We start from the raw sequence: 23,853 nt of genomic DNA, 5'->3' as shown, positions 1-23,853 counted from the left end.
TGAAGAGGATGGCAGGTTAACTCAGGAAAAGGAGTTGTCCAGGGCATTCTTAAACTTAGTGAATTGTGCTGGAAACCAGCTTTCCAGCTTTGTCTGCAAAAATTTTGATGTTATCTGTGACCTAGATTTTTCCTTGTTTCTCTGTGTCTTTGTTGGGGTGGGAGGAATTGTCCTCATGTTTTGAAGGTAGAGAAAGTATAGCTATTTGAGATGTGGAAAATAGAGTATGAACTTCTGTAGTAATGAAAGTAAAATCTACAACAAAACCCTGCGAATGTGCCTAACTTTGCTGGTGCTTTTGTTTGCTTTGACTTCAAAATCCTGAAGAAAAAAACTGAAAATATGCAGAGAAAATTATTTTTCTGCATATTTAGGCAATAATCTTCATTGCTACTGAAAACTTTCACAAAGTGTTACCAAATTAGTTTAGTTCTGCTATGGTGTTCTGTTATTTTTATAACAGTCTGATGGAGACCTGTAAACTCCCAGTGCCCCTGTTGACTACAGAAAATAAACTGAGGAAAATAGAGGTTTAATTTTGAAAATTCCTAAATTGTGTACTTTGTATGTTTGCAAGGGTCTTAATGTCATGTTTTCTGTGGAAGTGAGAATGTACTTCCATCAAAAGTGTCAGTGAAAGCTGTTAACAGGCTGTGGAGCTCTTAATGTTCACTTCCAGACTTTGCCACTGAAAAATACTGGATATTTTGTTGAAATTTGTTGCTTCAACAGAGATGGCAAATAGTTGGAATAGGAGAGTTTTCAGCTGACCTGGAGGTGAATAGCTTTTTGGTTCCCAGCGTATTTTGTAGAGTTTAAATGACTACAGAGAAAGCTGGCCAAAAGGAGTGGCAGGTTGTTCTGACTAGTTTTGTGCCAACTCGGATGGGCATTCATAGCCCTCCTGCCCATGGGGCCAGTTACCTTCTGCTACAGTGTTGCTGTCATACTTCTAGGGAAAATAATCCCATGTTCTTTCGAGTATCTGAAGTTCCCATAAAAATGTTGCATGACACTTCAAAATTCTCAAGAACTAGCCAGACCAGTGAATTCTGCTAGATCACGTATTTTGCTTTGTATTTTGTTAATACTACATCTTTTTTCTAGAATGCATTCTTAATTTAACTTTTTTTTAATTCTGACTGCAGTCTCCAGCTCCAGCCTGGAGATCCCCATAGCACTGTCCTGACAAGACAACAGCTCTAGCAGTTAGTTTTTGTTAAACAGCATCTCTCTGGAGATGATTTCTGGTTGTGGTGGTATCTCAGCTGAGACCAGATATCCTGCCACTTTCATTGAAAAGAGATCTTCACCTTGTTGTGCATGATTTATCTATTTCCTGAATTCTCTGAAGTGACTAGGCCACAGGCTTTCATATGCAAGAGAAACAGTTCTGTTATGTGGAAGACAGTGTTGCCATTGGTTCAATCTATTGGGTGGTTTTTTTCTGAATTGAATATAGTAAAGTGATAAAAGCAGAAAACAAAAAAAATTAATATAATTTCCTTATGGGGCATAAGATGTTTTGAATCTGATTGCAGACAGCAGAAACGTGTAATAAATAGACAAACCTATAAGTGCCTGTAGTGAAGATAATTTTCTGTAATATTTGTGCCTTTTAGTAGGTGCTGAAGTTACCAAGCATACGTGCTTTACTAAGTAATTAAATATTTTCATTAATGTTGTCTTAATAAAGAATTCCTTTTTAAGTCCCAAGCTGGTACTCTAGTTCTGATATAGGTATGATTCATGTACAACTTATGATTATGTGGATTAATATGTCATTATGATTTGCAGGAAGTAATATTTAGAAGTGATGCTTGTATCAGTAATTACAGGAAGGTTGTACAAAGAACTTCAGTGATAAATCATCTTTTCTTTTTTTTTAATGTTGCATCAAGTAATGATAAAATCATAATTTACATAGTTTTTTACTTTTCCAGGGGAAATTCAACTCCTTTTTCAATCATTTCTTAAGTTCTTGTCTAATACCCATGGAAGTGATATGTTAATGAAGCCAACTTAGTTTCATCATAAAAACTACTTGTAGGTTTAAGGTAATTGGAAACTTCTTTCCAGACAGAATTGGTTTGTGCTTTTTTTAACGTTTTTGTGCTTTTTTTTCTTCTTATTGTGTGTGTGCTTTTTTTCTGTGCTTTTTTTGCCTTTTTTAGTTGGCTTTGTGATTTTTATTTTTTTAAGGGATATTGGGAAGAAGACACTTTCTTTTACTGCACCAAAGACGTGTTGCAAGCATTGAGTTTATGTTCTCTAGTATCTTGGCAATAGAAGTAGCAGCAGGAGATTTCCTTGGGCCGCAGTTGAAGGAGTAGGTTCAGGTCTTGTACAGAAAAATCTTATCCTGGTCACCACAGAAAAGCCAAAACCCTTGGAACATTCAGCAAGGCTGCAGCTTGTTTGCAAGTCAGGATAAACTCATGGCATTAGGTTTGCCATGCATGGGTTTGGATTTTTCCCTCTGGTAAGTGGTGACACATGGCAAAGGGTTGTTCTCCCTCAGTTACTGGTCTTCTGTCCTCATTCTCAGCATTCTGCAAGAAACCTGCTCTTCCCTCCTCTCTCTTGCAGCATAATGTGAGCCTTGAGATTCTTTCTTTTATTCCAGAGGGAATTTCTCCTAAATCCTGTTTCTCCTTCAGGTTTGTCAGGGAACTGAATAAGATGTTGAATCTGCCACAAGAAAGCCCTGATAAACTCAGAAGAATACTAAATAAACCAACTAAATGATTCTTTCAATAACTGCCATTACAGTTGACACACTGGTGCCCCTGAGTTTTTAATAAGAAAAGGAAGGATGAGACTACAAGAAGTGGACATGCAAGTTTTTGCAAAGGAAAGCATGTAATTTCTGTATGGTTTTTCCACTTTTCAATCTTTGGAGGTTTTCCTTTGCTTTTTTTCTAGTTAAAAAAAAAATCTGCTAATCTTGCTTTTTTAAAGCAGTGGATGGCAGGGTAGTGGACAGGATAAATGTTTAGTCTTTGACTAACCCAAAGGAAAAGAACTTCAGGCATCACATCCTTTTCCACACAGCACTTTGTCATTTCAGTACACTATCCATTCATTAGATTCCTGCTTGATTCCATTTGGTCCTTTCATTGTTTAGTTAGTTGTCTCTACAGCTGAAGAATGGACATCAATAGCTGAATCACTTTGAAAATGTGAATTTGACCGTGCAGATATCTTTTGTAGCTGATACCACACAGGTCTTTTACAATTCTGCATTTCGAGTGTTGCGATCTGTCATGTCTTGATTCTTGAAAACAGTTTATGAAATGCAGAGAAAATAATTGCTTCTGTAGATGAGTCTGGGTGTGTCACACAACTTGCAGTTCTACTTATTGTGCTGACTGATTCAGTACTAAATAAATGATTTTTTTTTTCTTTTGCTTGTTTACTGTTGAAGTCTGTGGTGTAAAAAGGGAAAAATTAATTAGCTTGTTTCTTCAGTGAAACAGGAGTCCAGAGTTTTAAATATTTTATTTCTGCTTGTTTCTTTGCAGCAGAACATCAGAGTTTCAAGACAGGCAAATGCTGCATGTTAGAGCTAATGATGTAGAATAGAGTTTTTTCAGTTGTAAGGGACCTGCAGAGATCATCTCATCCAACTGACTGACCTCCTCACACCAGGATGATATAAGCTATGAATGCATTAAGAAACAGAAAGAATTATTTTGGTTTTAGCACATATTTCAAATGAAAGGTCTTCAGAGAATTCCTTCTTTCTGGGTGAAAAATTACAGTACTTACTTAGAACACCCAGCATGTCTTCCATGTAAACCAGACAGAAGCTGGACTTGACGTGTCTGATAAATCTGACGTGCAAATAACCTGGCATTCTGTCATACCTTTTTGTTTCCTCTGAGAAATGGGATTTGCAGAAATTTCTTCTAATACCTTTCTGCATATTTTTAGACTTGGCTGTCACAAAAAAGAGCACAATCCAATTTGAAGTAAAAAATGGAAAATAATCTGAAAAAGAGTTTTTGTTGATATGAATAGATAGCTAACCTTCTAGCCTGACAGTGATGAAACATGTCAAGTATGTCTCTCAAAATTTTAAAATCTCTAAATCTTGGAAAAAAAAATACATGGAAATGGAGTTGTTTCCCCTGGAGTAAGCAAAGATCTGAAACCTACTGTTCTGTCTTCATGTTTGTAGACTTTGTCTAGTGTTTCTGTAAAAAGAAAAAGAAATTTATACCAACTGTCCTAACGCAGATAACTGGAGGAGCAGGGTTTGTGGGTTCTCATCTTACTGACAAACTAATGATGGATGGCCATGAGGTTACAGTTGTGGACAACTTCTTTACGGGCAGGAAAAGAAATGTGGAGCACTGGATTGGTCATGAGAACTTCGAACTGATAAATCATGATGTCGTTGAGCCCCTGTACATTGAAGGTAGGTAGTCTCTGCTTTGGTATATGCATTTTTTTGTGCCTTTCCCTTCTAAGTGTGTGCATCTGTAAAGAAATAAAACTTATGTGTTGAGTTCTGGGTTGATCTATCTGGTATCTGTATGCTTTGTTTATTATTAGCCTGTTTTCTGTGACCAGTACGGAGTAAGAGGTTCAGAGCACTTTTGTTTGAAATCAGTTCTTCTTTTCTGAGTGGACAGGAGGAAAGAGACCTTAAAAACGTCCTGATATGTCTGATTTTGTGAGAAGGCAAGATGGCAGGGGTCAGTCTGTCCCATCCATTGTCCCACTTTCCTATGTGCCTGCACAGGTTTACACACACAGAATGTGTGGTCCAGATATTTCATGAACTGAAGTGTGTTTGAGGGCTGCAGCTACACTAGACATGCATCCTGCAACTGTGTATGGTCAGTTGAGAGGAAATTAACTGTCCTTAGTTGCCTTCAGTGTCTTCTGTAGAAAACATTGCTCCCTCTTTAGGTACAGGCATTCTACAACCTGAAGAGTTGGAAAACAGCAGCACTGAATTTTCCTATTTTTCAACAGAAAAAAAGAAATAAAAATACACCAGTTTTAAAGAAAGAAGCAAACAAACAAAAGTGTGTCCTGCTTTAAAGTAGTAGTTCAACTATTAGTCAGATTTTAAGGCACCATTAGCATGGTTATATTGGAGAGAGACATGCATTTATAGACTTCTATGGGAGTATCTAACCATATAATGAGTAAGTGAAAGCATTGCTCAAATTACACTGCAGATCTGATGGGTGTGCTCCATCCTTTTAAAACTCTGTAGCAATGTACTTGTTCATTTTAAGAAAAAAAAAGACTGAGTGGTTTGGGTTTTTTTAATTCCTGACGGATTCTAGTGGATGGAATTTCACAGGAAATATCTCTAGTAATTTCATCTCTTGTGTTATTGCTTCTGATGAATTCCTGGCAACACTACTGAAACAGTCCTGCAAAAACACATGCTCCTGCTCTGTTCTGACAATGCACTGCTTCAGTTACTGCCTGTTATTTAGAAGTTATTTCAAACTTCTTCCGCTGACAGGATAATGGAACAAGGATCTTATTAACTGACTCCAGGTGCTGGTAGCTCATACCTCAGCCAGATCAATTTGTCAGCTTTTCTAATCTTTTCCATTCTTTTCCTTCTTTCTGACTGATTACATTTGAGACTTTCTCAGAGAATTATCATCATTGCTATATTGTTGCCCAGCTAACTAGGCACTAATGAATGGGAATTCTGAGATCCTTCAGCTACCTTTCCTATGGCTTGTGTAATTAAGACACCAATTCCCTATTTAGTCCTGACAGCTAATTATTATACGTTATTCAGTGGGTAGTTTATTGAATGCCTTTTCATCTTCCAACAGTGTAAATTGAGGCTGGCATGGCTAAGTGTTAAAATAAAATTAACTTTCGTACACTAAGAACACGGTAAAATTTCATTTCATTGCAGAGTTTATAGTCCAATGAGGCAATGGGGAGACAGTTTTTTAACAGATCAGCAAGTTGGCATATAGATGAAATACTTCTTTTCTTACTCCCAGTTTCTCCTTTTTACTTGTAAATAGAAGTTGGAATGACTGTGCAGTCATGACAAAAAGTAGGTTTGTGTCTAAAGAATTTCCCTGTATTTGCTGTCCTGTTTAAACCAGGTTACATAAGGTTGTTTGACAGCTCAGTTCCAGAGAGGATAATCAGTGCTTTATTTCTGAGAGAGACCTCATTTTTGGTCTAGAAAGAGCAGTGCTTTCTCTTTGGATGTGGAAAAGTGAATTTAGTCTCAAGATGGGGAGCTTTCAGCTTCACAGTGGTGCCTACGCACAATCTGCCTTGGCTGCGTCTTTGTCTTTGAACCATGACACCAAGTGGGACTCAGCATTCTTGGATCTTCATCTAGGTTGGCCAGAGACAATAATAAATCACATAAACACACATTTTATTTTTTAGCCTTGTGACAACTGTAGTTATCTCTAGTGCTGAATGTCTTTCTCCTCTACTAGGATTTTATTTGCTTTAGCATTTGGAAATGTCAATAGGAGATGCTCAAGTTTTCACTTTTGTTTTTTTCAAGCAGAAGAAAAAGGGTTTTGAGTTCTTTAGTGGAATGAAAGTAGTTCAGGAATCTTGAAAGATAAAAAATAGTAAAAAAGAAGTTGGAAATAGCTATATTAACCCTTTTTTCCTCTTATAGTTCAGTTCTGTGTTTTTAAAGATATTTTCATTTCAGCCTGATCCCTCACATACAGCTTAAATACACTATTAAATAGGCACTTTTTTGGTACAGGAAGACAGAGGGTTTTTTTCTGAAGGCTAGTCTGGAAAGAAAATCTCTTAACACTCTTTTTTGTAGTATCGGGAAAAAAAAATAGAAATACACCTTTACTTATATTCTGCCTCATTCTCTGCATTCATGAATGTTACAAGTGCCCCAAGATAGTCACTTGAGAGCACTGTAGCTCATGTTCCTACAAACCATATTGTAAGGACTCACAGATGTTAATTGGAAAACAAATGAGAATTAATGCTTTATCTGGTGTTACTGTGATGTACCCCAATTTAGGGTAATAGATAAACTGCATTAGAAAATGCCAAAGGAAATTCTGTATTAAATAAATGTATGTTATTTGTAATGTACTTGGTTTCCATAGTGACATAAGCATTAGTGCTGTTTTGTTTATACTCACCTTTGCATTCGAGTTGACTCTGTGTTTGTTGTAAAAAGTAAGAGTTTGTTTTTATGTCACTTCAAGCCACCCAAGTCTCTATTTCTATTGTGAAATATTGTTATACTTAAATATATGTGTTTTAAAAAAGAAAAAAAAAAGCCGCAACAAAACAAACAAAAAAGAACCCCCCCAAAAAACAGCCAAAAATACGCAGCCCATATACCTGAAAAAATCCCCAAAACTACACACATGAAAAACCAAGCCACTTTCAAGGTGCTGTCATAAGAAGGCACATGATCATTTCACAAACTGGACCCCTAAGAAGGAAAAAATGCCTCTCAGTTCTCAGTCTTGATGTCTGGCTTTCAACTACCCTTAGGCACACTCAGCTGTTGAATAAATCTGAAAAAAACATCAGACGCTTATACTTAGCCCATATCCTTCTCCCACTGGTGTTTCTTCTTCCTGCTTCCTCAGCAACTTTTGGAAGCCTTAAAACAATCTTCTGTAAAGTGATAGGTGCACACTTCCTTTAAACCCAGCCATCTGCTCTATCTGAAAAATGTCCTCAGCTGAACTGCTGCACAGTTCACAGGAGCACACTTGGGCCTTGTATTTCTTTTTGGTTGCTTGGTGGTGTTGTTTTGGTTTGCTTTTACTACACCATTCACAAATTGGAAATAAAAACAGGCCTGAAAATGCCACAGATTGACAGTCAACAGTGGAAACAGTTGAGTCAGTTGAACTGATTTCACTCCGCTAATCAAAGGTGCACAGTATGTTTTGAAAAATGCCGTATGATACTTCTAAAATTGCAGTCTGTGGCAACTGAAATTGCTACCCAAACTCTTTTTTGGACAGAGCAGTGAGGAGTTGGTCCATTCGGATGCTCAAAACTTTTATTTAACATAAGTGCATTTGCATTACTTAAGTAATGTAAAATGAAATGAGAGAAAAGTAAAGTGTAAGTGGTAGGTAATGATCAACTGTTTTATGGCTTATGTTCTGAGATTAACTGATCTTCAGTTAAATAAAGGTGTTCAGTTTTGCTGTTGGTTTGTTGTTCTGTTTAAATTCCTCATGCCAGCAGTCCAGTTTTTGGAAAAACATTTCTTAAGTGTTTGCTCTAATTTCAGTGACTGTTGTGAACACAAAGGTAGTTTTGGCTCTTTTGACTCTCACTGAAAATGTTTAAAAAATGATATAATAACACATTTTGCATGTTGAGAGACAGTGTGTTAGCACATGATACACATAGTGGCAAGGATATTGTCTTTCAGAGTTTGCAGGAGGTGTTGTAGTTGCTAGTTACATGTACATAGGTAAGTAAAGTAACAGTATTTATAGAATTTTAATAAATCATTTGCTTGACTGGGACTAAAAAAAACTTATATTTTTAAGGACTTTGCTGGCTTGTAGGCCTGAGAGTTGATTTTTAAGGCTAAGACCAACAGTCTCACAAAATTGGTCAAAAGAATAGTCTGTAGCCTTCAGAAGAATAGTCTATAGCCTTGTGAGTAACAGCCTTCCACGTGTCAGGATGGTTGCATTTTACTAAACAGTGTTCTACAGTATCTCAGAGTTGTTCAGTCTTCAGGTCCTGTCACAGGTAATTGAAAACACATACAAATACAAACACAAAGGATATCTTTAATACATGGCACTTTTTTTTGTTTTTCTTTGGCTTCCATACTACCCAGATTTTTCTCTTCCTAGTCTTTGTTCTCTGTGCTTAACATGTTCCGCTTGCTGTTTTTAAATTGTTTGGTCAGGAAAGTCTATAGCAAGGCAGAGGGTAACAAATGCTACTTTATTTTGTTTGTTCAGAGCCAAGTGCAGTGGTGCCTTGATCTTGGTCTGGTGTGAGGCTCTCCAAAACTGCTCCAGTATGAGCAATATGATGAATCTTTATAAAGTTATTCCAGTTTGCCTGACATTACAAACAGCATCTTTAGCATCAGGTAAATGAACTAGTATTTGTCCTTTTTAGTTCTGGGCAATAGAAATGTCTCACTTCACTGTGTCAGCTTCTCTGGCCTGACCTCCAGTAATGAAATCAGCATAGCTGGTTTTTTTTTTTTTTTTTTACAAGAAAAGTCCATACATTCAAGCTGTAGAAACCTATTTGCATGCTTCTGATCAAAGCTTTTCTGCTCAGTGCTGACTAGCAGATACAGTGATAGATGCAGGTGCTTAGTGGAGTTAGTGACCCGTTTAGTCCTTTCTGGACCGTGACACATGTGGAAGGCAGAAATTGAAGATGTAGGTCATTTCCTGTCATAGGGAAGGCAGTAGATTTCTCCCTTATCATTCACTTAGCAAGCATGGAGAACATATGCAGTATTAGGGCTAGAAAATCAGGATGATATGAAGGAAAGTAGTTAATGACAGTATTTATGAGTTTTATGGAGTATTTTGTCCTAGTCACCCTAGGACAAGTGGTTTTACTGATCATTCTTGTTTAGCATTAAGGAAAACACAGTATTGAATGTTTGTGTCCAAATTGAGATATTGTAGATTCCATGTATGCTAAATTTTAGGGTTTTTTTTTTAACTTTTCACATAGAGAAGGGCATAATTGGCAAACATTAGTTGCTGTTTATCTTGCAATATGTTGCTTAAACCTTATTTTGAGCACAGACTTCTATATTTGCCGCAGTGTACCTTGTGTACCTGACTTGAATGTTTATGCCAGCTTGTGTCTGTGCTATTTTGAAATTAATTTGGTTTTTTGGCCTTTTTTTCCAATACAATTGTAACATTACAAATTTAATTTTTCTTTATCAGTGGTCTACGATCCTGTGCTTGCTAAACTACTTGCTGCTGTCTTCACAGTTAAAAAAGTTCTAGTCTCCCACATAAGCTACGCATAAAACTTGCAGAATTTTATTGTTGTCATTTGTTATTCTGTTGTGGTCCTTAACACAACACTTTGCACAACTGTTCACACATCATTTTCAAATAATTACGCCATGACTATTGCAAAACCAGCTCAAGGCTTTGTATTAAGTGTTGGAAGTCTTCTCTACCTCCTGTAACAAAAAAGAGTTGTGGAGGTCAGTTACTATATGTATTACTTTCTGTCCTTCTGTAGATACTGTCCCAGGCCCCCAAATAGTTAATCCTTTGAAAAGCTATTAGTTTGGAGAGCTTTCCTCAGCTCTGGCTGGAACAGAGTTAAGTTTCCTGCTATCTTAAATAACTGTTAACTTTGTGCTACAATGCACAAGGTTGTCAGCCAAGCTGGGTGGATGGCTTTCTCTAGCTGGTCTGCTGAAATTCTAAGAGAGAAAAAAAAAAGTAGGTGTTTTTCAGATCTGACAGTTAATAGAGAGAGGGTGGAATGAGAAACAATTATTCTTATTTCAGCATTTGTCAGACTGATGGGATTAAATTTGATAAGTTTGTGGTAGAAACTTTTCACCCTACTGAAATATCTAGCATTCTCCAAATGTTTTGGAAAAATGGTTATATTTTCATTGGTCTGAGGCTTGATATACGAAAGATTCCTTCCCAGGCAAGAGGCAGAAGTCTGCCTGTAGCTGCCTGGTTGCCTGTCCTCTGCTCCAGAAGATGGCCATCTGGCACTTGACAAGTTCTGCTCTTGCTGTGCCTTTTCCATACAGGGATCAATTTTTGTCTTTATGCATGGGGGGAAAGTACATTGAAGCAAATAAGAAGGGCAAGACTCTACATCTGGCAAGGAAAACCTGTTTTTTTCCCCCAGCTCCTTGTTTCATTTAAAACAATTGCTAGCTGGGAAACAAAAGAAGAATGAAGGACTAAAAGAAGGAGGGTGCTTTCTTGCTTGCTGTCTTGCTTTCCATCTTTATTTTGCACTGTTTTTCACACTTAGTGTAATGTTTAAAAATAAGTAAATAAACTTGAATAATATAAGGAGTTTTTGAGGTTTTGTATTTTACATGCATTTCTTTATAGCTAACAGTTATATGACCACTTGGATGATCACAAGCCTAGCTGTATCCTTGTGGAGCAAAAGGAATGGTAGTTTTTGACCTTCTGTATCTGAATTACCACATGCCATTAAAAGAACCATTCCTATATGGGTTGCTGTGTGTCAAAAATTAGCAGTATTGGGAAAAAAAAAAAGACAAAGAAACCACAAAACAAAGTGAAAGGAGGGGAGGCAGGAAAGATTTCATTTCTGCTTTGACAGGTTAGGATTGGGCAGTAAATTACTAACAGACCAAAATGTTTTTGAAGTTTTTTTCTCTCTCCAAAATTCCACCAGAGCTTGTCAAAACTAATTTAGAAAGTGTTATGAAGAAATAGGTAGAAAAAAACAGCATAAAACTCAGGTCAGACTTCAGCTTTGGGTTGGCTGTAGGTGACCTCAGCAATTACTTCGTTAATTTTTCTGCACCACTGTGTTTGTATTGTGCTTGCTGCTTGCAAGCATCAGTCAGCATCTTTACAGAGCATTCCTTATCCCAGCTTCCAGTCTACCCCTTGTCTTTGGTTTTATGACAGTAGCATGCTGTGGGAAGAGGATGCTTAAAGCAAAACTTGGGTCAGTTATGTATTTTATTCATGGTCAGAATTCATCTGTAGGAAGTGTGTTGAAGTTCAGTAATCCGGTTAAAATTTACCCCATGCTACATTTTTCCATCATTTCCCCAGCACAAAAATTGATTCCAGCTTTATTCACTGCTAAGTTTACAGTGTCACAGTGACCAAAGTAAGGAGTAGTTATTCCATGTCTCACTTCATCATGCAGAACAATTAACTAGCTTCATGTTGCAGAAGAAACTCCTGCAAGTTTCATGTGGATTAGCAATGCAGGCAGGGCTTGGAATTGAGCCTGAGCTGGGAACTTTGTTTTGCCAGCTCTCACTCCATCAGGTCATCTTTGGATGCTGTTTGTATTGCTATTACAGGTGCCTTTTGTGACAAACTCTTGATGCTGCACCAGAGTTGATAGGGGTTGGATGTACTGTTTCTTGATCATTCAACAACAAATAGCAGAGAACCTGCTACATGAAATTTTACTTCTCTGCACCTTTTTATGTGAGAATAAATATTCAACATTACACATCTGCCAAAACCGTCTCTCTTTACCTTTCTGGGCTGTTTTGACATCTTCTAGGCAGCAATTCATCCCTGCTCTGTAGAGATAAACAGCTGTAGACCAAAGAGAGAATGGCAACATAAAAGCAGATATGTTTTGTGGCATCTGCATGAGCATACTGTCAAATCTCATTACTCTGTCAGGACAGTAAAACTCGCAGTAACAGTCATTAAGTTTGCCTTAGGAGCTCATCTTATGTTTATGTTGATAGTTAATTGTTCTCTAGGGTGAGGTATGGCTTGAAATAATTTCTCCTTATTTTGGTCACTTGACATTGTGAGTTTAATCAGTGAATAAAATTATTTTGCATGATTTCTTGTGTTGCAGTGATAATGCAGGGCTGCAGTATGTGGTGAACTTTGAAATGCTTCCTCCGGATGAACCAGTGTGTGCTTATCCAAGCTGTGTTACATAAAAATCAGGAGCTGAGCTTGCCCAGTAGACAATAGACACAACAGTTAATCTAGAAAAACTTGATTTATATACAAGAAAACTTCATTAGGGATTCAGAAAGAAAGTAGGTTGAATATTTTACCATGCTAATATTGCTGGTATTTTTAAAGTATTATTACCAGAACATGTGCTTATCTTAAAAAGAATGTGATTTTTTACTGTGAAGGAGATACTTGTTCTTCGAAGGCTTACCTACTTTTCATTTTTTCATTGCCCAATAGGCTGTTGAAGAATAAGGGGTGACTTTCACATGGATAATTCAAGCCACTTATTTATGCTCTTGCCCTACTAGTCTGCTTTTTTAAACTATATTAGAGGTCAGAAAGCAAAGGTTTGCATATTTGCTTTGTCAGATGATGTTTGAGAATGTGAAGGAAGTCTTCAACAGGAGGCACATTCCTCTAATATTTCAGTGTTCTCAGCTAGTTCAAAGCATGTGATAACTTCATAGTTGATATTTTATTTTTTCATATAGTGATAGGATAAGGGGAGATGGCTTTAAACTGTAAGAGGGTCTAGATTAGAGGTAGGAAACAGAAGCACTCCTGTGAGGGTGGTGAGGCACCAGAACAGGTTGTCCAGAGAAGCTGTGGATGCCTGATGAACACTTGAAAGTGTTCAAGTCCAGGCTGGATGGGGCTTTGATCAGCCTTTTCTAGTGGAATGTGTGGTGGGATTGAGGTGATCTTTAAGGTCTCTTCCAATTCAAACCATTTCTGATCTTTTTATTTTTTTCTCTACTAGATGTAACTCATATACAGCTTGTGCTGTTTAAGTGTAGTTGTATTTAAATAGAGAAAAAGGAAAACTTTTTTGGTTTTGGGTTTGGTTTTTTGGGGTTTTTTTGATAGTCAAGGGCGCTTCTAACCTGTTTTAAGTAGAAAAAGTAATTTATTAGAGGAAAAAGTTCATAATGTCACAGATACTGTGAAAATTAAAGCCCCCAACAGAAGGCTATGAGAAATCAACATGTGGTCAAAGTACAGATTATTTTTTAAGGCTGTGATTTTCTATAGAAGGAAAACATTTGTTTGACCAGTAGTGTTCTGTTCTAGGGCAGGGCAGCTTTATGCCGTGCAGTATTTTCTTCTGTTAGAGTAGCAACTAGCCTTGACTTTTCCAGCTTCTTTCTGGTTTCAATGTCAAGTCTTCTTAAAAAAAACCGAAACCCTAACTTTTCTTTTAAAACACAAAGGAGTTATTTTCCCTTTATTTTATCAGGCCATTCTAATTGTTACTTCACCTTTTGATTGCTTTTCTTGAATGACTTTAGTGTAGGGGATTTGTCCTTCCTTAAACATCTCATTTGATCTTGTGTTTAATTTTTACTTTTGCAGTTGCTTATCCATGGGTGGTTTTTTTAAGATAGTTCTGGCTTGCTGTGATTCAAGTTACATAGAAGACAGAAAGAAGACTATTTACAACAGTCATGTTATGAAAGGCTTGCAGGTTGAGCTTTTGAATATTCGATACTGCCTGTGACACTGAATCCAGTTTTCATTGCTTTGTTTTTATTGTAATTTAACAAATTTGTTTCTAATACCTACAGCCTTCAATCATCTCAGACAATGAATTTCAACTAGTTCTTTAGTTTATTGTATTTCATTATAGGGAGTGGAGGAGTGTGTCAAAATCTCTTTATTGTGTTTTGATTTGTGTGTTTGTTTTTTTTAATTAAAGCTAAAATACTGTATTATTCAAAGCATTGCATATATGTGACAAAAGTAACAGGGGAAAAAAAGACAAAAGTTGCATGCTTGTATCTTGCTATGTATATTTAATATATAAATAATACAGAGCTGATTCATGTTTCATTGGCAGATGATCTAGAAATAAAAATACAGTATTTATTTTCCCCAGAAAGTTTCTGCTCATATTGAAAAAATGTTTCTATCATTTTTGCTTCACAGTGTACTTTAGAAAGACACTCTGAAGCTTGTAGCCACTTAAAAACTTGAGGATAACAGAATGTTGCAAATATTTTTGCAGCTTCTAAACATTTTGGAAGTTCTCAGCTAAATTTTTTATAAGTGGAAAAGTGTGAACACCAACACAGACATTTATATCCATGTCAACAGTGTCGAAATATTACATTATGCCTCTAGGTATTGTTTTACTAAAATGAAGTTTTTCTTAAGAATTGCAACAGGTTTGTGTACATATAATCTGTAAGTAGTGATACAGGAAGTGCTGGATTCCAGTGCTAGGAACTGCACAAACCAATACTTATTTCTTGACTTCAGTGCTTTCTCATTTAATATCTTATGTGGGAAAATAATAATGCTATCCCCTCCATTTTTCTGTAGTGGACCAGATCTACCATCTAGCATCTCCTGCTTCTCCTCCTAATTACATGTATAATCCTATAAAAACATTGAAGACCAACACTATTGGGACATTAAACATGCTGGGTAAGTGGAATTTTTTTTTATTACTTGGTTAGACATCATATAATCCTGACAGAGTTGCTGCAGAGATGGGAGGATGAAGCAAATGAGTTGTACATTTTAAAAAGTTGTTTCTTTACGTAAAATAAGGTTGGGGGCATTATTACCCTCTTTGAAGACTTTTGTTTTCCTTTAAATATATCTGCAAATGAACCCATGAACCCTAATAACATGGCTGTCAAAGGACAAGAGCTTTGTGCCTGTAAGTTGGCTATGGAGTGTGCAGTAATTGCAGAAGTAATAGGAACAATTAAGAGCATGGGATTTTTATGGCATAGTTGTGTTCATGATTGCTAGCAAATTCTGAAAGAGTGTTTAATGTCAAGCATCATGCTGGATAATTACAAGGCCATGTTTTCAGCTTTGTCTGCTAGTTTTGATGCTGGGAATGGGTCAGTGAAAAGCAGGCCTCAAGACTTCACTACTTTTTCCTCCCATCTTTCTGCCATTTGGTATGATGCAGGCTGATCTGAGTGTCAGTGGTCCTAAGAATTGTTGAGTCAGAAAAACTCCTGGGCATTAGCATAGCTGAGTTTCTTATTTGAGTGATACTCTAGAGAGTACAGTTCAGAGAATCAAGTGATTCAGAAGCTATTGAGGTACCAGAATGACAGAGGTGAGAAATTTGTCGGATTTGCCATGCCAGCTTGAAGAACAGAAAGCCATTGGAATGGAATGGAGAATAATCTCAAGTGATGGGTAGGATGATCCAAGCAGTTTAAAAGGGCATAATAAAGGAGAAATTATTGATTTTTTTTTCCTATAACATGTTATTCTGTGTAAGTTTCTTTACATGGCTTGTCTTTAATCTATGTAAGGAAGGATTTGGTAATCATAATATACTATGTTGTTTCAAGATCCTGATTTCTTAAGTGGAATGCTTCCCTGGCCTTTATTTAGATTGTAATAGATTAAGTTCTTGGATCTTGATTCAGTGCATCTGCTAGTCTCAGAAGCAAACATGGGACATGTTTGCTTTGCTATTTCTTAATTTTTCTAGTTTTGAAGAGGGAGCTATGGATGTGATTTACAACTAAATTTGCCTACAGAAAGAGATCAAATTGTCTTTAAAAACATGTAAAACAGAATCACACTAAAGCAGCTAGCATGAGTGAAAGATTCTTGCACTTGCTCTAATTATGTTCTTCTTTCCCCATTGCCCAAAATCTAGGTTTAGCTAAACGTGTTGGAGCACGGCTGCTGCTGGCCTCTACGTCAGAGGTTTATGGAGGTAAGAAGAATAAAACAGTATTTAGAGCTCTTCAGATATGACTGTGTAGAAGGATATTTACATCTTTTGTCAGATACCAAAATGATAGATTTTCATCACTATCTTAGCTTGCTTTTTTAGGAGATGTTCTTCATACAGAAGGGCATTTACAGTGCTTGCTTTATGTATCTAGTCAAGAGTGGTGGTAGGAGACTTGCAGTGTTGACTGTATCTTTCCTGTGTCCTGGTTTATATCTCTTTTTCCAAAGGGCTTGTGGGGAAAATTGAGTGTTGTACTCTAAAGTCCAGATGCCATAATGAAAACCTGAGAAGAAAGATTTCAATATTAAATATGCATATCTTTTCCCCATCACATAGGAATTGTATTGTTAAGATTTAGCAATTGCCCTGATGTTTAAGAGACAAAGGACGTAACCTCCAAGCTAAGAAAATACTGATTGTACATGCAGGTTCTTCAGGTGTTTCTTAAAATGTAATATTTAGGAATGCTGTCCATCTTTACTTAGAAGTGAAGGAGTGAAAGAATGATGGATAGAATGGTGACTGGATGCAGCAAGAATCTTTAGTACTTCCTAGGGTCTGTAAGGGACCCTGTGCCTGCTAGAGAACCTTCCTTCTGTTCTGAACTATTGCGTAATTGATAACAGCAGTGTTGAAAGATTAGTGCAGATACACAGGCACAGTACCCTCCTCAGTGGGAGTAGATTTGAGTCTCAGCTCAAAAGAACAAACAAGTAAACAAAAAATGGTCAAAGGTTAAAGAGAATGTAATTTTTAAAAGCTTTGTGAGCAAGGAGTGAGGAAGGACAAAGAACACAGATCCAGGTGTACATTTTTGGTGGAGCAACTTCAGAAGATGGAAAGTAAATGTCCAAGCAAGGGATCACTAAGATGATTGGCCAGCCAAAGTGGCCTGAGCATGTGCAGCATTCCTACTGCCTCCTAAGCCTTAGATTATCTATGGTCAGGCTCTACAGGGAAAAATGATAGCCCCAAGTACTCTTCTGCAACTGAACAATCTCCCTTCTGGAGTATTCCTTTCCCACAGCATCTTTTCAGGCCTTTTTAAGATTGTTGTGAGTTTTTATAGTCATGTAGAACTTCTGTGCATTTACCATTGCTCTGTGGCTGCCATATGGCACAAATTCATTCATAATCATGTCTGAACAGCATAAAATCTGGAAGGTTTAATCAGAACTGACTGTCAAGGTTGTTTCAAAAAATTAGCTCTCAGCACTAGGAAGTTCTATAGTAATGCAAACTTCAAACCCAGTAGAAATTATACTATTCTAAAGACAACAGAGGGGGAGATTTAACCAATAGTTTGTAATTTTTCAAGCATGTAAAGCACACACTAGTAAGGTTCCTAGGTGATTGTTGTTTGATTGTTTATTTTTTATAATCAAGAACTTCTATGCTGGATCAAACCAAAGCATTGTCTAACCTGATTGTGCCCAGTCATAGCTAGTAAAAATGCTTAGGGTAAAATAGAAGAAATGTAAGTATTTTGTGGTGCATCACCCTTACCTCAGTAAGGAATGCAGTACATCTCTATTTTCTCTGTTTTTCTTTCCTTGTTTCCTATTTTATGAAATTTGAGTATGTTTTACTTTCCTACATAACCTATAGTGCCTCTTACATAACTGCTGCCTACATAACCTGTAATATTTCCTCTAAAGCACATTAGGTAAAAGTTGTGTTTATGCCCTTGAGCCTTTAACCCTCTGTTCACACACTCTTTTAGGGAAAGCAGTTGCTGGCTGTTGTTTGCTTGTACTCAGTTATTTTACTAGTCTTTCATCTTCTGCCACTGCTGTTTTCATGTTTCCAGTGATTGCACTTTAAAGAAATTGTGTTAAAATGTAAGATTTTCTAAAGTGCAGAATTCAGAGAGAAGGTGTGCTGACTTGTATGACACAAATGCTCTCCTGAAGGTTTCATCACATATAGTCATCTTTTGATATACCATAATCTAAGGTGGGTTTTTTTTCCCCCATAGATCCTGAAGTTCACCCTCAAAATGAGGATTACTGGGGGCATGTGAATCCAATAGGTCCAAGAGCCTGCTATGATGAAGGGAAGCGGGTTGCAGAGACCATGTGCTATGCATACATGAAGCAGGTATTAAACTTGTACCAGATTCAGTGTTTTTTCTGTAATTACTGAAGGCCCAATGTATGGCAAGACTGGAATATGTGTATTTAGGGGGAGGAGGGCAAAAGAGAACATCTTAAGTAGGAGCACTTACCGTGTTTTTGCAAAATCTGTTTTCTTTAATGGGAAGGTTTTATTGCTCCCATCTGTTGTGTGTTTTCAGATGAGCAGTCTTCTTGTGGAAAATGTGCTTTAATGATCTTAATAGGTATAATATGTCTTTCAGTATAGTAAATAGTTTTTAGACAGATTAAACTGAGGTGACCTTAGTGTGCTTAAAAGTCAATGGGATTGAATAAAGTCATTACTGATAAATGTGTAATGTTGAAGGAGAATAATCAAAATCAGAATATACAGATAAGAATGGGAAAGGTCTTTAATGAGTACTTACTTAGAAGCAATGTATTTTAAGCACTTTTGAAATGTCTTAAAATGATATAGGTATAAATTACAGACTTTAATGAATATCTAGCTGTGTAATGCCTGTTTTCAGACAAAGACAGTAACATGAGGATAAAAATGCAATTTAAAATATGTTTAAGAAATTATACAGGCCAGTTTTCTTGTGTTTCCTAACCAGCAAGTAGAAACTCATCATTAACTAATGTAGCATTGACTGTTTACCTATAAGTAAATCTTGCTTAATTGAGGTTCATCTAAGCTCTAGGAGACTATTCAATTAGCAAATATGGCACACTAAAGAAAATGATATCAGTATTTCTTGCTATTTGCATCCTTAATATAAAAACATATAAATCAAGCATAGTATATTGTATAGAATTTTAAACCTTTAAATTATAAAATTCTAAGTACTTTATAACCTTGAAAACAGAATCAAGCTGAAGTGGTAAGAGTTTAAGAGATGGTATTTTAGTATAGAGTAGTAATTTTGTCTTATCTCTTCTACCAGACAGAGAAGGCAGAGGTTCTGTCTGCTTTGTTCTCTTTTAAATCATTTAAGGTCCAACATGCCAATACTGCTCTCGTTCAGGATGACATCTCCAGTATTTCACTGTAGCAGAATATTCCTTGTCAGTCTGGAAACCCATTTGCAGTTGAAGATTACAGTTTTTATGAGAAATTCTTGTCCTCTAGGGTGTTGCATTTTTTGCAGTGTTCTTTTAGAAGGCATGAGTAGCTAATTTTTAAAATCATGGGCTATATCTTAAAACCACAGAGTGAGTCGTGATAGCATCTCAGAGATTTTATGCAGGATTTACAATGAATAGGAAAGGTTTATAAGGTGGAACTGCAGTGCACATGTACATTAAGTAAAAACTCATTATGCAAATGACCTGTCTGTCCTAGAGGCAGCTCTGTGACTTATTTCTTGTACATTGTTATGGGTTAGTGGAGTCTGCCCAAGCTTGTCCTAAGTTCAGCTATATTCTGAAACACTGTTGAGCTGGTGTGGGGAAAAGAGAGGAGGTGAGCAGTGTTTAGATGATATGGTGTTACTAGTGGAAGAAACCTTAGCTTTTGAAAAGGTCTGATTTCCTCTATGCAGATAAGCATTGTGCTTTTAAGAGGATTTTCAGCAGGAGTGACCTAGCCCCAAATAGTAAAATTTGCAGTATTTCAAGCTAAAATATTTCCAGAATGTCTCAGCTTCAATAAAAATAAGAAACAGGCAAAGTTTGCATTTTTTGGTCATTTTTTAAAAAGATTTCCATCATCATGCACATTACTAGGTTCCTTAAATACATAATAGTGTTTCCAAAAAATGTGAAGTGAAACTAATCTTCTGCATTATACTTCAGACAGCCTTTTTGAATCTGAATGGTTTTTGAATCTAGTCAAAGTTGACTATTTGCTGTTGTCAGAGTTCCTCAGTAGCTTGTCCTGACCAAGGCATTTTTAGTGGGTTCTGCTGATGGTGTTGTTTTGTTCACTTATTTTGACCCTGTGAATTAAGCATTTCTTGACGTTATCACGTGAAAAATTGGTGAGAGGGGAGTTTCAGCACACTATGGCAGTGCAAATTTTGTGCTTCATTCAGGACTTGCCATTTAATTATCTGTGCAACCTTAAAAAAAACTGTATTTGACATTCTGGAGCTACCTGGAAGTCTTAGTATTAATGTTTGTGCCAATACTCTGGATTAATTTAAATACTGTCTAGAATCTGATACTACCTTCATAGCAGAGATTTGCATCATCTGTTTAGGTGTGTTGTAAGTAAAAATACACACCAATTAAAATGTTGTGCATATTAAGGGTGTTTTGTGAACTAGATTTCTTTCTTCTCTTATACTACTGACCTGTAAGGAAATTCTCCAGAGCTGAAGAAATACTTCAAGTCACTAGGGAATGTTAGAGGAGAATTTTTATTCTCCTTCCACTTTCTTCATCCATTTTTTCATACCAGCTATGTGACTGAAAGCTTTGGTGGTAAGAAATGGGCTTGATTGTGATACAACTATCACATTAAATGATAGTTTTGGAATTGCCTTAGAATAGCTGGAGTGTTGAACTATAAACATAACATTTCAACTGTAAAATTGTAGATTATGTTCGGGGACCTGCATTATGCCCAAAGTATAGAGTCAGATGATTGAGGCTATCCTTCCTAGCTTGTTTAGGAGCTTCAGTGTTTATGTAGTTCAGATCTCAGCATCATTGTTTCTGCAAAATAATTCTAAAAATCTATTAGTAGAGTGTTAATGGCATTTTTTTATACAATTGACAGCACATACAAATAAAATTGCTTGGACCCAGCCTCACTATAGAGTATTGTAGCTTAAACACGTTGTAGATGGATACAGTGTACACAGTGCTAGTAGTTCTGCTGTGATTTTAATTCAGAGGTTTGGGAACAATTTTGAGAGTTAATGATCTGTGAAATACATGGGAAAGAATATGAATCAGTAAGAAAGAGACTATTAGAGAAAGGAATGCTGACAATCTAAGTAATTTTGGCTCAGACACTGGTAAAGATTTTTGTCAGGTCACAGTGATACCCCTGCTACTGTCTGGACTTTTCCAGCAGATTTGTTTCATTCCAGTTGTCTGCTGGAGAGCAGACATTTGTAGCTTTTCCTTTCCTGATCTTTTATGCAGGGAGGTCTGGCTCATGCTTGCTGTTTAGATAGATCCACAGACTTTACAAAGAAGGAAGCACTGGTAATTAACAGGAGAAGCTTACCTCATATCCTTGTGAATTATGGCCACAACATGTCATATTCAAATTGTTTTGGTTAAAAGAAACTTGGTATTTGAATTGTATTGATCTTTTTTCTAAGACAGTCAGCACAAGAAAAGGCCTGTTCTTAAAAAGCTTATTAAATTAAAATATGTCTTTTTAAGTTACGGAGTTATTATAGCATCCTTGATACCTTTGATAGTTTGTGGACCTGGGATCTCTAAAACTAAATCACCAGCAAAGACTCATGCTGAAAACCATGGACAGCTTTGTTTTGCAAGGAAGACTGCATAAATTAATATTACATTTTAACTGACAACTACAGATCAGCCTTGAGTACTTGTTCAGAGGAGGTGACTCTGTAAGCAATAACAACCTTTTCTGCTTCTTTACTGTTTCTTTTCATCTGTACAGGCACAGTCTCTGTGAAGAAATTCATACTGATAAATAATAGAGTGAGCTGAAGTGTTCTGCTAGTCCACAATCCTGCTTTTATGATCTTGCTCTCAGGCTCTTTTTTGGATTGCTCAAGGAATTTTCTTTCTGTGGGAAAGAAGGGAAGACATTGTCTTAAACTGTGAGGGCAGGAGGCAACTGATCGCATTTTTATCTCAGCATTAGGGATAAATCTCAAGCTCTCTTATATTTAGCAGTGTAAATATGCACCAAAGGGATTTTTTCTTTCTCTAGGATGTAATAAAATACTGTACATGACTTACTTCTGCAAATCTGGGGAAGTAATAGACTTTGATGGTGGGAATATGCTAGAGGTAGTCAGTCATTACTACATGTTATTGATAATATTCGGAGTAACAGGACATAGCTAAGATAGAGTTCATACAAAAAGGAGTAGAGTTACTCAGCATATAAAAAGGATCACTTCAAACAAGATGTTCATGAAACAGCAAAAGCAGCATTATGACGAATTTTAAATTACTGTCTCCAAAATCTCTTTGTCTGTGGAAGAGTTTCTTTTGAGGAGACAGATTCCAGTTTTAAAGGGGCAAATGAAAAATTAGCTGCATAGAAAATAGATTTTTCAAAGCACTAGGCTGCAGGGAAGAGGTTTGCTAAATGATACTATAAATAAAAGGTTACTCATTTTAAAAGACAACATTACAGTGGGGTGAGGTGAATAAATAGAAGGGAGAAGAAATAATGGGTTCATTGTTGCTATGAGTAAGTGCCTACAGAGAATGTGTTGTTTTTCTTTTCTAGATCCCTTGCTAGTTCCCAACCAATACTGGAAAACAAGGCTGCTGCTGTAGCTTGTGCTGTGCAAGAGGAGCTTTTTGGTCAGCATTGTTGAATGAGTTATTTTTATCTTGAATACTAGCTTCCAAGTGCCATATTTTCTGCACTTGTTGTTAATGGCAGTATCTGGAAAGCCCATGTGAAATACAACCCCTTCCTGAAGGAGTCAGTGGCCTTCTTAAGATAAAGTGCCAGGCAAAACAAAGGAAGGAGCAGCTCTATAAGAGCATGTATTTCCAAATGCTGTGAAGGCTTTGGGAATGGTTCTGTAACGTGCTGTTGGGAATATACTTTTGAAATGTTACATTGCTGTACTTTTTTAGCTAGCAAGAAATAAAGAGTATGGTCCCAACTGGTGCATTTTGCATGGAAAAAGACTTCTGCTCTTTCCAGAGTCTCTTTCAGCAGGAAGGACCCAGTGGATGTTGTGAGGTTATTTTTTTGCCTCTGTTGTGGTTACAAGCTTGTTGGACAAAGACTGTGTATCTTTTCCTGTGCCACAATAGTTACCCTCCTTGTTACTGTTAGTTTACCATTTAATTGTGGTTGCAAACAAGGTTTGATCATGAGGAATGAAATTTTACCTGCAGTTAAATGGAATTGAATGTTGTTTGACTTCCTCCACACTGGGAGGTGTTGGGCTTTACCTGTACTTCTTGGTGTTTCTGATTTCCCAACACCAAGTAGTAGTTGATGTACTGAATGTCCCTTTTGCCTGTCTCTTGCCTGTAAAAAGCTACTTCTTCTGCTTTCACAAAACATCTTTGAGGATTTGTTTAAGAGTCACTTGGAGACCTAAGAGAGAAGGTCACATTTTCCTGTAAGTGTCTCTTGTAGGTGAAGCTACATTTATTTCCAAGAAAAATGTGTTTCCAGATCTCTTCTGAGTGAAGTGTGTGTGAGCTGCAGCTTTCAGCCATGGATTTACTGACAATACACTTCTTCCACATGCACCCTCTTCCAAGACAA

General features: G+C 36.7%; 1 protein-coding gene across 1 annotated transcript in view; it reads left to right on the top strand.

The window, feature by feature from the left end:
- Window positions 1–23,853, top strand: part of UXS1 (UDP-glucuronate decarboxylase 1) — a 55,290-nt gene that overhangs the window by 21,110 nt on the left and 10,327 nt on the right. The window contains exons 6-9 of the mRNA XM_054272039.1: window positions 4,243–4,423; window positions 14,964–15,068; window positions 16,276–16,335; window positions 18,335–18,456. Coding sequence (XP_054128014.1) covers window positions 4,243–4,423; window positions 14,964–15,068; window positions 16,276–16,335; window positions 18,335–18,456 — 468 coding nt within the window. The remainder of the gene's footprint in view (window positions 1–4,242; window positions 4,424–14,963; window positions 15,069–16,275; window positions 16,336–18,334; window positions 18,457–23,853) is intronic.

The sequence above is a fragment of the Melozone crissalis genome, unplaced genomic scaffold (genome assembly GCF_028551555.1).
Source record: "Melozone crissalis strain CALT ecotype California unplaced genomic scaffold, PUWL_Pcris_2 ptg000013l_1, whole genome shotgun sequence".
NCBI lineage: Eukaryota > Metazoa > Chordata > Aves > Passeriformes > Passerellidae > Melozone > Melozone crissalis.
The sequence above is the reverse complement of the archived record's forward strand: the minus strand, read 5'-3'. Positions and strand labels throughout refer to the sequence as shown.